This window comes from Lissotriton helveticus, chromosome 6 (assembly GCF_964261635.1).
Source record: "Lissotriton helveticus chromosome 6, aLisHel1.1, whole genome shotgun sequence".
Taxonomy (NCBI): Eukaryota; Metazoa; Chordata; class Amphibia; order Caudata; family Salamandridae; genus Lissotriton; species Lissotriton helveticus.
In genome coordinates, this window is record NC_136067.1 from 1,470,448,432 (window position 1) to 1,470,463,002 (window position 14,571).

General features: G+C 45.2%; 1 protein-coding gene across 1 annotated transcript in view; it reads left to right on the forward strand.

The window, feature by feature from the left end:
* Nucleotides 1-13,059: 13,059 nt before the first annotated feature.
* Nucleotides 13,060-14,571, forward strand: part of MEMO1 (mediator of cell motility 1) — a 152,050-nt gene continuing 150,538 nt past the window's right edge. Inside the window, exon 1 of the mRNA XM_078649282.1 lies at nt 13,060-13,344. Within this exon, the coding sequence (XP_078505408.1) occupies nt 13,284-13,344 (61 nt within the window). The 5' untranslated portion in view covers nt 13,060-13,283. The remainder of the gene's footprint in view (nt 13,345-14,571) is intronic.

The following is a 14,571-nucleotide window of genomic DNA, read 5'->3' on the forward strand; positions in this document are numbered from 1 at the left end:
TATCCATTTCCCCCCCCTCTACAAATTTCATCAAGAATAGCTGGATCTTTTTCACACTGCAGATTCTGACTTGACCACCAAGCAGATAGTTGGTAATATTTAAACCTAGTCAGATGTCCATTTGTGAGTTGTGTTAAAGAGTTCCAATCCATTAGGCCTGAATCTACCCATAGATCTCCCCACTTTTGTAGTCCTGCTATTATCAGGGGTTGTGAGAGCTGATCTTGGAGACATAGGGGCGTTCCCGGGGAATCCCAAATTGGAGTGTATGTATGATAATAAGGAATATTAAAAACCTTCCGAATAAACCCCCAGTTTTTAAGTGCAGTCTGAAGTATCTTAAGGCGAATTTAAAAAAAAAAATTCTGGTCTCCAAACTTGAATAAGAAATAATCGTGGTCATAAGGTAGATCATATAGTAGAGCCTGAAACAAGCGGCCCTGTGATGATGCGTCTAACGTATTCGCAAGTAGCCTGAAGTTTTTAAAGTGAAAGGCATAACAATATGATAGTAAGTCTGGAAGGGCTAAACCTCCGATTTTTAAACCTCTTCTCAATTTTTTCCAGGCTATCCTAGATGACTTACAGGCCCATATAAATGATCCAATCTTACCCTGGAGAATATTAATATCTTTCAAAGAAAATGATAAAGGGATACAATTAAATAGAAAAGTCAATTTGGGAAGGATAGTCATTTTGATGAGGTTAACTCGGCCATAGATATTTAGTGGCAGATTCCCCCATCTTGTTAAAGTTTTATTAATGTCTTTGACCACCATCTGCCAACTGAGTAATGGTATGTTCTTTAATTCTTGAGTTAAATAAATTCCCAAGTATCGCATTTTTTGTTTCACACCCTGTATAGGTATGTTGTTATTCCAGCCCATTATCTCTGTTTTCTCCTTATTAATCTGGTAGCCTGATAGTTTTCCGAATTCTTCTGATAGATAAAATAGCCTGGGTATTGCTACTGAATGATTAGAGGTATACAAGAGGAGGTCATCTGCATACAGGGCAGTTTTTAATGACATATTACCAAGCTTGAAAGGTTGAATTATATTGTCGTCTCTAATTCCACAGACAAAAGGCTCCATGTAGACATCAAACAAAAGAGGAGATAAAGGGCAACCCTGTCTAGTGCCTCGAGATACGTCAAACCAATCAGATAATATTCCATTTACCAAAACTTTTGCTTTTGGGTTATGATACAAAGATTTGACACCCTTAATGAAAGTTAGAGGGAACCCAAATGCCATCATTGTAGCCCAGTTGACCTGATCAAAGGCCTTAGCCGCTATCGCTACCACGGCCAACGGGAGGTCTTTATCGTTAGCATAATCTATAGCCCCTATCACTTGGAATGTTAATTCGTTTAGCTGTCTCCCTGGAATAAAACCTCTTTGATCAGGATGGATTATAGATTTTATAATCTTCGATAGTCTGGTAGCTAAGATTCCGGAGTAGATTTTCATATCTGTATTTAAAAGTGAAATTGGTCTGTACGACTCTATTCTCTTAGGGTCTTTATTAGGTTTTACTATGAGCGTTATAGTGGCTTCGGCCCAAGAAGGGGGAACAGAGTAGCCATGGATTAATAAGAGGTTAAAAAGTGCGCTAAGTGTAGGTAATAGCTGATCTTTATAGTCCATGTAGATCTCAACGGGCAGCCCATCTGAGCCTGCAGCTTTTCCCCGTTTCATTTTCTTTAGTTGGTTTAATATTTCCCCTTCTGTTATCTCACTTTCCAGGTATGTTTTATCCAATTCTGAAATTTGAGGTACATTTTTCAATAGCAACCAGGTTTCTATATCATCCCCATTGGGGTCTTTATCTTCCGTGTAGAGGCTTCTCATGAAGCACCTTGCTTCCTCTCTAATTTCGGCATCTGCCTCTATCAGGACTCCTGTCTGTCTTTGTAATAAGGCGTTAATACTGTTCCTCGTTCTCTCTTCTCTAGATTTCCAGGCTAGGAGGGCTCCACATTTTTCTCCATATTCAAAATTCTTTAATCTACTGGTCTCCCACTTTTCTTTAAGAATTTTCTCGTCCCAGACTTTAAGCATGAGTTGTAGCTCAGTAAGTTCCTTCTCTATCAAATGAATCCTCTTGGAGTTGGTTAAGATTGCATTTTGTAACTCAAGATCTTTTCTTGTTATTGCCGCCAGGTCTTCCTTTCTTTTTATTTTCATACTCTTTCTTTTATAGATCATTAAAGAGCCTAAAACCCCTCTCAGAAAGGCCTTATAGGCCTCCCACACTACCTGGGGGGTGGAGGTGCCTGAGTTTCTTATAAAAAATTCTGCAGTTTTATCTTCAACTTCTCTTTTTACTTGGTTGTCTAATAAGAGTGATCTTTCCAGGGTCCATCTTATTTTTAAAGGACATAAATTCAAAACAATTACCATTTCCAGTACTGCATGATCTGACATCCCTACCGGTGTGAAGGAAAGGTAATTGATATCTTTGAGGAAATACTGATCAACTAAGAAGTGGTCAATCCTAGAATAGTTCTTATACTTCTTGCTATAGAAAGTAAACCCTGGTAAAGTTCTGTATTTTTTCCTCCATACATCTAGAAGACTGAAGTCCTTCATTATAGCATCTAAGGTGGCGAGTGATTTTGAGGGAGCATGATATTTAGCTTTAGAGGTTCTGTCTAGCTTCTGGTCAAAGACCAGATTAAAATCGCCTCCCAAAATTACCGGGCCAGTTGACCCTAGTAATGCTGTCGCTAGCTTAGATAATGGGCCCGGGTTAACATCATTCGGACCGTAGTACACAGCCAGTGTATACGGGATGTTTTGAATATGTATTACTGCTATCAACCATCTTCCTGATTGGTCTGTCTCATATTTTTTCAAACTTATCCCACTATTTGCTCGAATTATGATGGAGACCCCCCTTGTGGTGCCAGATTGCCTGGAGCAGATTATTTCCTGGACCCACCTTAATTTCTTAAAAAGAGAACTACAAATATCTGCCTCTAGATGGGTTTCTTGTAACATTATAAGATGTGCATCAGAATTTTTTAAGAATTCACAAATCCTATTCTGTTTTTTTTTTTCCCCCAAGCCATTAATGTTCCATGACAGGACTTTAAGCTTATATAAATTACTCATAACCCTACTATCATCTCGTATCCATCCATAGCTATATACAGAATATATTTACCTATATATGAGGATTTTTTATTTTTTATCCTTTTCCCTTTGCTCCCTCCACCCAGTGAACACCCTCCCCCCTGAGGAACCCCCCCGACATACCAGACGATGGCTTCGCCTTTTGGAACACCTAGGCGGATCCCCTGACTGAATCAACTATATTATAGCGAGTGAAAAGTGTAGCGTTAAATAAGTCGTGTTCCCTTTATCGTGATTTAGTGTTTCAGTGCTTCAATTTATTCTTTTTTTTTAATCCCTATATATTTTTTTTCCCCTTTTTGTATATATATATTTTTTTTGTAGGTTATATATTTTGAGAGTAGTCACAAAATCAGCCCTTTATTGATCTTCCTTATCATTTCTCATACGGCCTAAAAAATTATCAACCTCTTCAGGCTGTGAAAAACTATAGATCTTATTTTTCCACATGATTCTGAGCAAGGCAGGAAACCTCATCTGCACGTGTGCTCCCAGTGACCTCAAGTCTGGCATTCTAATGCCCAGCTCCCATTGTCTCTGTGCAGTTCTTGCTCCTATATCAGACCTGATTAGATAAGGACTGGACCGGTAATGAAGATCAGTTTTCGACAGGCATCTCCCTAAAATGAGCTCCTTAACACTAAATGTTTGAAAATTTACCAATATTTTTCTTGGTGCTTTCCTGTCTGTACGTCTCTTATAGGGGTCTCTATGCACTCTTTAGATTTCAGCTTCCAGATCTATATCTGGGCGGTCTTTTAAAACGCCTTCTCTCAGGAGCTTGCAAACAAATCCCTTTATATCCTCCAGCTCTTCCCCCTCTGGTATTTTCAGGATCCTTAGGTTGTTCCTACGTGCCTGGGTCTCCAATCTCTCAACATCCATGGCCAATGTTCTGTTTTGGACTTTCAAAGTATCTATATCTTTTAAGTTTCCAGGTATGGTTTTATTCAATGCTGTTACTTCTGTTTCCAGTTTACCCGTGCGAAGAATAACATCATCTAACTTAGATTTCAACAGGTCGAATCTGTCATGTATTGTTTTTTGATTAGTCTCTGATATCTCAAATTTTGACATCATATCATTTCTCAATGATCGAAAGAGATCCCCCAAGCGATCATTCTCTTGCTCACATAATTCTTCAGAGCCTCTTCTAGTTCTAGTAAGAGCTAAAACTGAGTCTGATTGATTGTCCTTATTAAGATCCTGCCTCCTGTTTCCTTCACCAACTCCCTCAGAGCTATTTTGTATAGGTTTAGCTGTTACTGACTGACTCTTGGGTCTGGTGTCCTGCTTTCCTTGCATTTTATCGCTATAAGGTGCTTTATTTAGATTAGCAGGTGAGACCGGGCAGGAGAGTAGAATAGAAGATGCAGGGGGTATACCTGGATTTTTAGACTCAGGAGGATTCGGCTGAACCTGTTGATGCTCTGAACCAGCCAATATCAGGATCTCTGCACTCCCCACTTCCTCACTTTTCGCTACCCCATTCAGGGGGACCAATGACCCAGCACTTTCCATGTTGCGCAAGCTCTCCAGAGGCCCAAAATTATTTTTTAGGGATATAGTGCTAATACTACCCTCCATTTGCGTGACGGAGCTCATAGCCTGATCTAGGACTTTAAAGTAAGATTTGAGTGAAGGGGTGCTCTTCACCACCTGATTGTCGGGAATAACTCCTTTAAATTTTTTTACTAAAGTAGTCTTTTTGTTTTTCCTTTTACAGGGGGTTAATGGCATAGGTCTTTCCCTCTCTTCAAATTCCAACGCACCCCTTTCCTTTAGCTCTACCCTGGATCTCAACTGATACCTATTCCTTCTTGGTGGGGGGGTATTTCTTTTTCTCACCGCACTCAAGTTTATATCCACTGTGGCAGGCTCAGCTTCAACAGTTAAAGCAGCTACTATTGGCTTCTTTGCTAACTCAGCAGGTTTCACTACAGCCTGCTCCTGCACTGGTAGTACGTTTAAATGTGCTGAGTTATTTTTAACAGCTGGAGCCTCAATCTGTGCTTGCTCCATACAATCCTGCCTCCCAGGTGAAGATGAGTAATTTGCTGTTAAATCCCCCTTCTCTCCCCACCTTACCGCAAGTAAGTAGAACTGATTCCCTGCCACAGCCTTGCAGGGTTGTTTATAAACGTTAAACGCTGGTCCTCTTAGTCTAAGTTGAAATAAAGCGGAGCGAGATCTGCTCCACAGACACCGCCGGCGTTCTTCCAGCGTGAGCAGTGACACAGGTGGGCGCAGGTCCTGGCGCAGGTCCTAGCGCCGGCCTCTTCTTCGCGTATCTGAGCCGACCGTCACCTCGTAAGAGAGAAAGCAAACGAAACCAACTTAGAAAATGCGCGGGATCCTTTCATGGCGCAGTAATCACATCTCACCTCAATGCAGGGGACATAAGACTACGAAATCTCTCTCGCAAAAAAAACTCAGTCTTTTCCCTTTCAGTCATCAGGGATTCCTAGGTGCGTCCGCGACCGGCTCTCAGCCTGCCGCCATGTTCCTCGTAGGCGTGTTCATGTTGTGTAACCTGCCAGAAATGAAAAATCTTAATGCGTCAGCTAGAAATACTTTTATTCATTAGTGTTATCATCTATTCGGTCTATGAGAGCTTTCATGGTGAGGCCTAACCAGTATCACCACATAATACTCCACCTTCCTACAATTATCGATCCAAAACTGATTGGAAAATAAAGGGAAAAAAACTGGACCTATGGTGCACAAGCCTACAAAATGACAACATTTGGGCTGTGCCACAAGGTTTTTAGCTATGCTGCACAGCATCATAAATGCTGTACAGCATGACCAGAGACGTTTAAGGCATGGACAAAGTAGGCTCTGGCCTAGGGCCAAAACCTTTCAGGGGGCCCTCTGATAGAGCCAGCTCTATTCTGCAGTGAATCTTTCCCTCAGTGGAGGCCAGTGCAACTAAGCGTGGTGGGGCAGGGTGGAAGTGACAAAAAACGGAATAGGGAAAATAAAATAAAGAAAGAAATAAAACCATTAACCTCGCCGACTAGGCAAGGTAAGAGGTTTTCTTTATTTAATTTTTCTTAATCCGCCGTTTGTCACTCCCCCATCCCTCCGTGCTTACCTGCATGAGCCGCGACTGCTTTCCCTGATGACCTTGAATAATTCTTAAACAGATTGTTTTAAACACTGTTTTCTTTTAGTTTATTGTTCAATCAATCAATCAATCACCTGTTTGTCAAGCGCAACTACTCACCCGTGATGGTCTCAAGGCGCTGTGGAGGGGATGTTTGCAGGTTCCAGTCCATCAAGGAGGGGTCTGTTGAAGAGCCAGGTTTTTAGGTTTCTTGTGAAGATGGGGAGAGATGTTGTCTGTCTGAGGTGGAGAGGGAGGGCGTTCCAGGCTCTGGCCACGAGGAAGCCCGATCTGGTCTTCCTGGTGCGGGGGACCACGGCGTAGGAGAGCTTGGCTGATTGTAGGGTCCTTAGGGATGCGTGGAATTGGAGTCGGCTGTTCAGGTATGCTGGTCCGGTGTCGTGGAGGGCCTTGTGAGCGTGGGGGACTCTAGCTTCGATGGGGAGCCAGTGGAGTATGTGCAGATGCTGGGAGATGTGGCAGTGTCTTGGCAGGTTGAGGACCAGTCTTGCGGCGGCGGTCTGGATGTTCTGTAGCTTGCGTGTGAGGTTTTTGTTTATTCCGGCGTATATTGCGTTGCCGTAGTCGAGTCTGCTGGTGACCAGGGCGTGAGTGACGCTCTTTCTGTGTTTGCGGGGATCCATTTGAAGGTCTTGCGTAGGAGGCGGAGGGTGTGAAAGCAGGAGGATGAGACAGCGGTGATATGGCAGTCCATTTTGAGTTCGGAGTCCAGGATGATTCCCAGGTTGCGTGCGTGGTCCTTGGGGGTGGGCGGACTTCCGGGTGTGGGGGGCCACCAGGTGCCGTTTCAGGCATTGAGGTGTGGGCCCATGTTGAGTACTTCTATTTTGTTGGTGTTTAGATGAATGCAGCTGTTTTTTATCCATTTGGCTATGGCTTCCATGTCTTCTCGAAAATTGTGTCTGGCGGTGTTGGGTTTGTTGGATAGGAAGAGGATGAGTTGGGTGTTGTATGACACAATCTTGAGTCCGTAGCCATGTAGACGTTGAAGAGCGTAGGGCTGAGGAATGACCCCTGGGGGACTTGGCAAATGGTTGGTGTAGGGTCTGAGAGGAAAGGGGGGAGTCTGACCCACTGCATTCTGCTGGAGAGGAAGGAGGGGAGCCAGTCGAGTGCCTTGTCTTGAATCCCTGCGTTGTGGAGTCTGTGTATTAGGGTGCGGTGAGAGACGGTGTCAAACGCCGCTGAGAGGTTGAGGAGGATGAGGGCTGCTGTTTCTCCTTTGTCCAGCAGGGTGCAGATATTGTCTGTTGCGGCGAGGAGGGCGATTTCCGTGCTGTGGTTTTTTCTGAAGCCGGATTGGGAGGAATCGAGGATGTTGTGCTCTTCGATGAATGTAGCGAGTTGGCTGTTGATGGCTTTCTCGATGACTTTCACTGGGAAGGGGAGCAGGGTCTGTAGTTTTTGAGGTTGTTGGGGTCCGCCGAGGGTTTCTTGAGGAGGGGGTTGATCATTGCGTGTTTCCAGTCGTCGGGGAACAATGCGGTTGCCAGGGAGCGGTTGATGGTGTGGCGGAGCATGGGTGCGATAGTGTCGGTGGCTCTGTTGAAAATTTAGTGGGGGCAGGGCTCCATGGGGGCCCGGAGTGGATCGAGTTCATCAGTGTGTCTTCGGTGGTGAGGGCTGTCCAGTTGTCGATCGTTGGCTTCATGGTGTCGGGGTGGTTGGTGAGGGTTCAATGTGTTGGTTGTCTTCATCCAAGTTGTCTTAAATGCTCTTGATTTAGTGGTGGAAAAAGTTGCTCAGTTTGTCGCAGAGGTCTTGTGAGGGTGGGATGTCGGTGGACTCGCTGGAAGGTTGGGCGAACTCCTTGATGATGTGGAAGAGTTGTTTGCTGTTGTGTGCGTGAGAGGAGATTCTGTCTTCGATCGCTTTTTTCCTCGTTTTTCTAATGAGTCGGTGGTGGACTTTGGTGGCGGCTCTGAAGCTGTGGTGGGCTTCTGTGGATTTGGGGTTCCTCCAGTCCTTTTCGAGGTGGCGGCAGGTGGTCCAATTTCTTTGTGGGAGCAGGTGCTGGTGTTTGTGGATGGTGGGTGTTCTGAAGGTGAAGTGGATGCATCGATGGTCGGTCCATGAGAGTTTGGTGGTGTGGCTGAAGGTGATAGAGTTTCCTGTTGTGAAGAGGAGGTCGAGGGTGTGTCCTTCTGAGTGCGTGGGTTCGGTCACGAACTGGCGGAGTCCAATGTTGTGGATGTTGTCCAGGAGGGATGTGGTGCTGGGATCCAGTAGGTGGAAGTTGAGGTCTCCTAGCAGGGTGTAGTTGGTGGATGCGATAGCTTGCGGGGAGATGATGTCCGTGATGGACTGATTTGCATATGGCCATGTCTGAACTGGGTTGGTCGAGTGAGCTAAAGAATGATGATGGATTAAACCGAGATCAGTTGACTGGGAGTGAGTGTTTGATTTGCTCAAACACTCTGTCCATCATCCCCTTTGGTTTCGCTTTGTTCGCCCTAAGTTGGCAGGGTATGCCAAGACGTGGGTCCCTTGCTCACTTTGCCACTGGATTCAAGATAGCCTGGCTGATGAGTGTTATGAACCCGAAACTGGTCCCAGGATGCTTGTTCCCGGTCCAGGGAAGACATGGCTTGGCAGTTCGGGCTGGACTGTTCCCATGAGGTACAGGGTCAGACTGATTTGCATATGGCCATATCTGAACTGGGGTGGTGGAGTGAGCTAAAGAATGATGATGGATTAAACTGAGATCAGTTGACTGGGGGTGAGTGTTTGATTTGCTCAAACACTCCGTCCATCATCCCCTTTGGTATCGCTTTGTTCAACCTAAGTTGGCAGGGTATGCCCAGACGTGGGTCCTGGACTGTTCCCATGAGGCACAGGGTCAGACTGATTTGCATATGGCCATATCTGAACTGGGGTGGTGGAGTGAGCTAAAGAATGATGATGGATTAAACCCAGATCAGTTGACTGGGGGTGAGTGTTTGATTTGCTCAAACGCTCTGTCCATCATCCCCTTTGGTATTGCTTTGTCCGTGATGGATTCAGGAAAAGGTCTGCGGGGTCCAGGGGGTTGGTAGTTCCTCGGAGGGTGGTGGTGGGGCTGGCCAGTATATTGAAGTGAAGGTGTTCCATCAGGTCTGTGGACTCGTCTGGAGTGTGCTCAGCCGGAGGGTAGATTTGTGGATGATAGCGATTCCTTCTCCTGGGAAGTTGGGGCGGTACTTCCTGAGGATCTCATATACTTGGGGGATGGCAAAGGCGATGTACGGTCCCGAGGATGTGTTGGTCCATGTTTCAGTGAGGAGCGCTTAATCCGGGGTGGTGCTGTCAAGGAGGTTCCAGATTTCTGTGGCGTTTTTGTGGAGTGATCTGACGTTGAGGAGGATGCTTTGCAGGGTCTTCGGTTCGGTGTGTTCTTGCGGTCGGGTTGTGCTGGGTCCGTGTTCCTGGTGGTGCTGTATTGTGATGTAATGTAAACTGGGTTTATATAGCACACTGTCACTCAAAGGGTATCCTGGCGCTGCGAGTTACCAGGATGTTAATGTGCCAGAAGGAGAACAGCTATCCCCAAGACTAGAGATGGGCAGAGACAGAAGAGAGGGAAGAGAAGGTATCTGAAGAAATCCATGTCACATCAGCGTCTTTGTGTTACTCCTCTCAAGTGAATAACCAAGTTTTCACCTTCTTCCTGAATTGAATTGAATTGTAGGTTTGATGGCAGCGGGGACAGCTGAAGGGTTCGTGGGTGTTGGCTGGCGAAGCTAGCTTGCAGCTGTTGTTGCGGCCTGCGTTGAGTGCTTGGAGTGCAGCTGGGTCGTAGCATTGGCGAGGGGGAGATCAAGGGTTCCTGGTGCTGGTCGGGTCGCAGATGGGCCCAGACCTCTTGCCTTTGGTGCGCCAGCGACGCAGCCGCACAGCGGCCGCCATTAAGTAGGGGCAGTGGAGGGCTGGAGAGCTGGGAGGCGGGTGCGGAGAGGGGAGCTGGATTGGGCCGGTCGCGCTGGGGGGTTGGCCGCGTCGGGCAGCAGCGGCGGGGAAAAGCGGGTGGAAAAATTAGGAGAAAAGGTCAAAAAGGGGAAAGGGCCAATAAGGCAGCAAAAGTGCACAGAGTGGAGGAAAGATACAAGGGACACAGAGGAGAGTGCAAGCGGGAGATTGAGATGAGGGTGAAAAACGAGTGAGAAACAGAGAAAAGACACAGAAGGAGAGTGAAGGGGGAGCTTGAAATGAGGGAAAAACAAGTGAAAATGAGGAGAGACACAGAAGGAGAGTGAAAGGGGGAGATGGAAACGAGGGCAAAAACTAGTGAAAAAGGAGAGAAAAAGCAGAGTGAGAGAAAGGAGACAGAGGTCCACTGGACCACCAGGGATGAGTCGCAGGTAAAACCTGCGGGTGGAGGAGGGCCTTGAACACCAACACTCAAGAGTGCAGGGGCTCGGGGGAAGGCCTCACTTAATGGTGGAGCTGAGAGGGAGGGAGAGCAATTTTACTGACAATGAGACAGTGGTCTTGCTAATGTGGGTGATGTGTGTGAGTCTATTAGAGATGTTTTGCAGAAAAATGTTGTGTTTATATTTCATGCAACAGTCATAAAAAGCTTCTTTTAGATCAAGACGAGACCTCACATATGGGAAATGGGAGGAGGTCACAGCAATTATTGGTAGTAATGTTAGTGAGCTGCTGCGTTACAATATTGAAAACACACTTCACTATCCCTGAATATTAGATGCAGTGGTGGTTGGTCTCCCAAATATTTGGTGGGGCAACTGACCCAATAACAACAAATAACTGGGGAGCTCATGGTGCTATGACTAACAATCCTGGTCTCTGCACTAGAGTAAAAAATATGTGACTCCAAGTGCAAAACAAGCAACGCTGTAAAGAGAAAGACATCCAAATTGTTAATTGAGCTGTTGTATTAGAGAACATTACAAACACAATTATGCCTTCAAGGCAAAACATTTTGAGAAACTCAAAAGTGATGTGGTCTGATACTGCTTGCTTGTGGACAGGGATTTTCAAATTGCAAGACTGTGCATCAGGGACCCAGCTATTTCTGCCCGTCACCTTGCTTCATTTGTGGTACAGCATTTGTTAAACTTGACACTCCTCTTCCCTTAAATAGCACTCGCTGCAAGACGGCAACTTATTCTACAATGCCTGTGTAGTAATCTGTTGACTTTGTAAATCAATCACAAAGAAATGCTTAGTCTGGGCAAATTACTTAATTTCTCTCAAACTAAAATGACACATTCCCCTAATAGATCTCGACCCCTCCAGCCCACTCCCACCCACCTGGCTTTAAAAAATAAAACTTTATAAATAAAATAAAATAAATACCTTACCAATTTTACTGGCTTGTCTCCTCTGATCCTCGCTTCTTCTTTAGTCTGCTGTGTCTGTGGTGGTCTCTGCAACAACTGAAGTCTCCAGTCCAATCCACACGCTGCTGTGATGCTGCTGATCAGAGGCGCAACTAGAGCCAAATTTTTTGGGGGGGGGGCCTAAGAAAAAACTTCGGGGGGGGGGCTGAATCTTCAAGCAACATGCAAAGTGGAGCTGCAGGGGTAAAATTACAGCAAGGCCTCATTAGTCTTTTAAAGACCTGCAAAGTGCTCGGCTACAGGTGTGTGTGCTCGGGAAGCTGTCTCATCCCGGGCTGCCACACACGACGAGGTGGGCTTAAGCCCTTTGAGTCCAATGGGTGTTGCGCGCCTGCTGCTAATAATGTTCAGCCACATGACAGCAGCCACAGGATTGGCTGAAGTGGGCGGCCTCAACGATCCAGCAGGCACATGAGGCCTGTGCCTGCTCTCCACCCAGCTGTCTGAGACAGTTAGGTGGAAAGATTTACACTGCACAGGTCAGGCTGGCCATTGCAAGACAGCCGGCCAGCCAGACATGCTCTATGCAAACTGGTGGGGTGAGCACCACTCCCTAGTTGCCAGTCACCAGCAATGCCATGGCTCGGAATGAAGAAAGAGAAACATAAAATGGTAATAAATTCACTCTTTTACCATTTTATTTTTCATCTTTTGCTGCGCTGGCAGCAGGGGAGCGAGGCTCCTCTGCCCTAATGGAGGAGCCACCGCTGATTAGATGTAAACACATTTAGAATATGGACACATTTAGCATATGGACGAGTGTGCCTGTGCACTGTCAGTGACCTGGCTAGAGGCTTGAAAGAGCTGGAATTAGAACATAAATTCAAAGCTGTTCCGAACAGGGACCATCAAAATACGTTTGGACAGAGGCCCCCAAAATCCTTAAGATGTCCCTGAGCATGACTAAAAACCATTGACAAAGCCAAAAGATCTCAAAGGAGAGACCTATTGGCGTTGCCAATGCTTGTTTCTAGCAATGCCGTTGTTTATCTCCCTCTCGTTTCCATTTCATTCCCTACTCGTAATTCCCTTTTCTTTTCGAGGTCTTCGTTTATTTTCCACGTTTATTTTAAATTCCATTATTCGGTTTTAAGCGACCCCGCCACGAGGCTGTCAGCGAATGCAGTCAGTACTGTGGTAGAAATAAACTAAAGACGTGGATTCCCATACATTGAATTGGGTTCCTCGTTGATGTATAACACATCAACGTCTTTTTGTATACGTCTATAGGCCCCACCTACTGATGACAAAAAAATGGCAGAGCTAAATATTGATCCAGACACACGTGCGCCATGCGGGACTCACAACCAATCGAAAAGTGAGAACTCTTTCCTCGACAAATCTCAAGCCTTAGAACAGACTCCGACGAACTACAGCCAATAACAAAATGACAATTCCTCCCCAACCAATCCAAGGCCTCCTCACTTTTCCACCACGGAAAGAATATGATTGGTTGCGAGCATCTGGGGGGGGGGGGGGGGGGGACATGTTCAGGCCCAGATCGCTGAAATTACGGGACAAAAGACTTCCGCTAAAGCAGTAATAAAAGACAACGGGTTCCAGTCTCCAGTACTGTCCAGTGCAATTGTCGATCAGCTGTCTCTTTAACTTGCTGCAACCACATCTTCAGACACCCCAACTATATACACCATAGGCGGCTCGGGCACCAAGATGTCCAACCGAGTGGTTTGCCGGGAAGCCAGTCATGCTGGGAGCTGGTACACCTCATCAGGTACATGCATTATTTTTCTGATAGCCTGTCACTCCAAAGAAAGTCCAAGGGCAATTGAAAACAAGTACCCAAGTGCCCGTTAGAAAAATTAAACGTGTCCGCTTAAAGCAAATCAGCATTTTCCTGTTAACCCGTATGACGTCACCGACACCCGGCTTGCCCAACTGGTCTGACGTCATACGTGATGTGATAGTTCAACTCTCCGGAGGTAAGCTGTTTAGTATGTAAACTAAATATTTTTCCGGAGAACAAAACTTTAATAATAATCGTTCTTTGTCGTGAGTTTCCCCTCCAGTGTGAAAGAGAAATCATCGGAGTACCCGCGTGATAAATTAAGGGTACCGGTTGTTGTGGATGCTAAAAGCGCCGAGGTTACCGTATGGTATGAATCCCCACCCTCAAAATATTCCACCATGAAAAAAAACACGTTTTTATCATCTGAATATTAAAAAATTAAATGTACAGTTTATGATATTTACAAATTACCATCACTGCCTTCTTTTTAGATGCAGTAGATTTAAATATAACTTTCTATAATAGTTAACCCATTTGTAAACACTATTGATATCTGAATCCACAAAGAGTAGACAACATGCTGTCAAGTACTAGAGTTTATTATATTGCCAAGTTAATTAAAAAATGCAGGTACATAAAACATATTAAAACAATATAAAATACAAAGGATCCAATGGACAAAAAGGGCTAGTGATAATACAAAGTGTTCGTTAAGGCTCTACAAAGACGCAGTTAAGTAATAACTACTTTATTTCTAAGTTATATCTATACAGACAGAGGACCGCACAGCTCCAGCTCCCCGTCTCTCCACTAACCGCCACTACGTCAACTCCATTCCCCCCCCTCTGGCATTCTCTCCCCATGGAAACTTTGCAGTCTAGGTAAAAATGCAAAGACCCAGCACATCCTTCCCATATAACATATTCCATTTAAACAAGGAAAATGAATGTTAAAACACGACCTAAAAGCATCTATAAATAATGAGCAACCACTTTTAACTTTCCCCAGAAATTAATTGGAATACCAAAATGTGAAAACAAAATTATCATATACTTCTATACAATGTAGGGAATATGACCTAGAATTTACCCCAAAGTAAAATCTGGTAATTTATTCCATCTCCTAGTAGACACCCTCTTACGCATTCCATCATCTGCAGCTCTATCACACCTGACATCATTACCTCGATCAACCCTTTGACTTCCACCAACA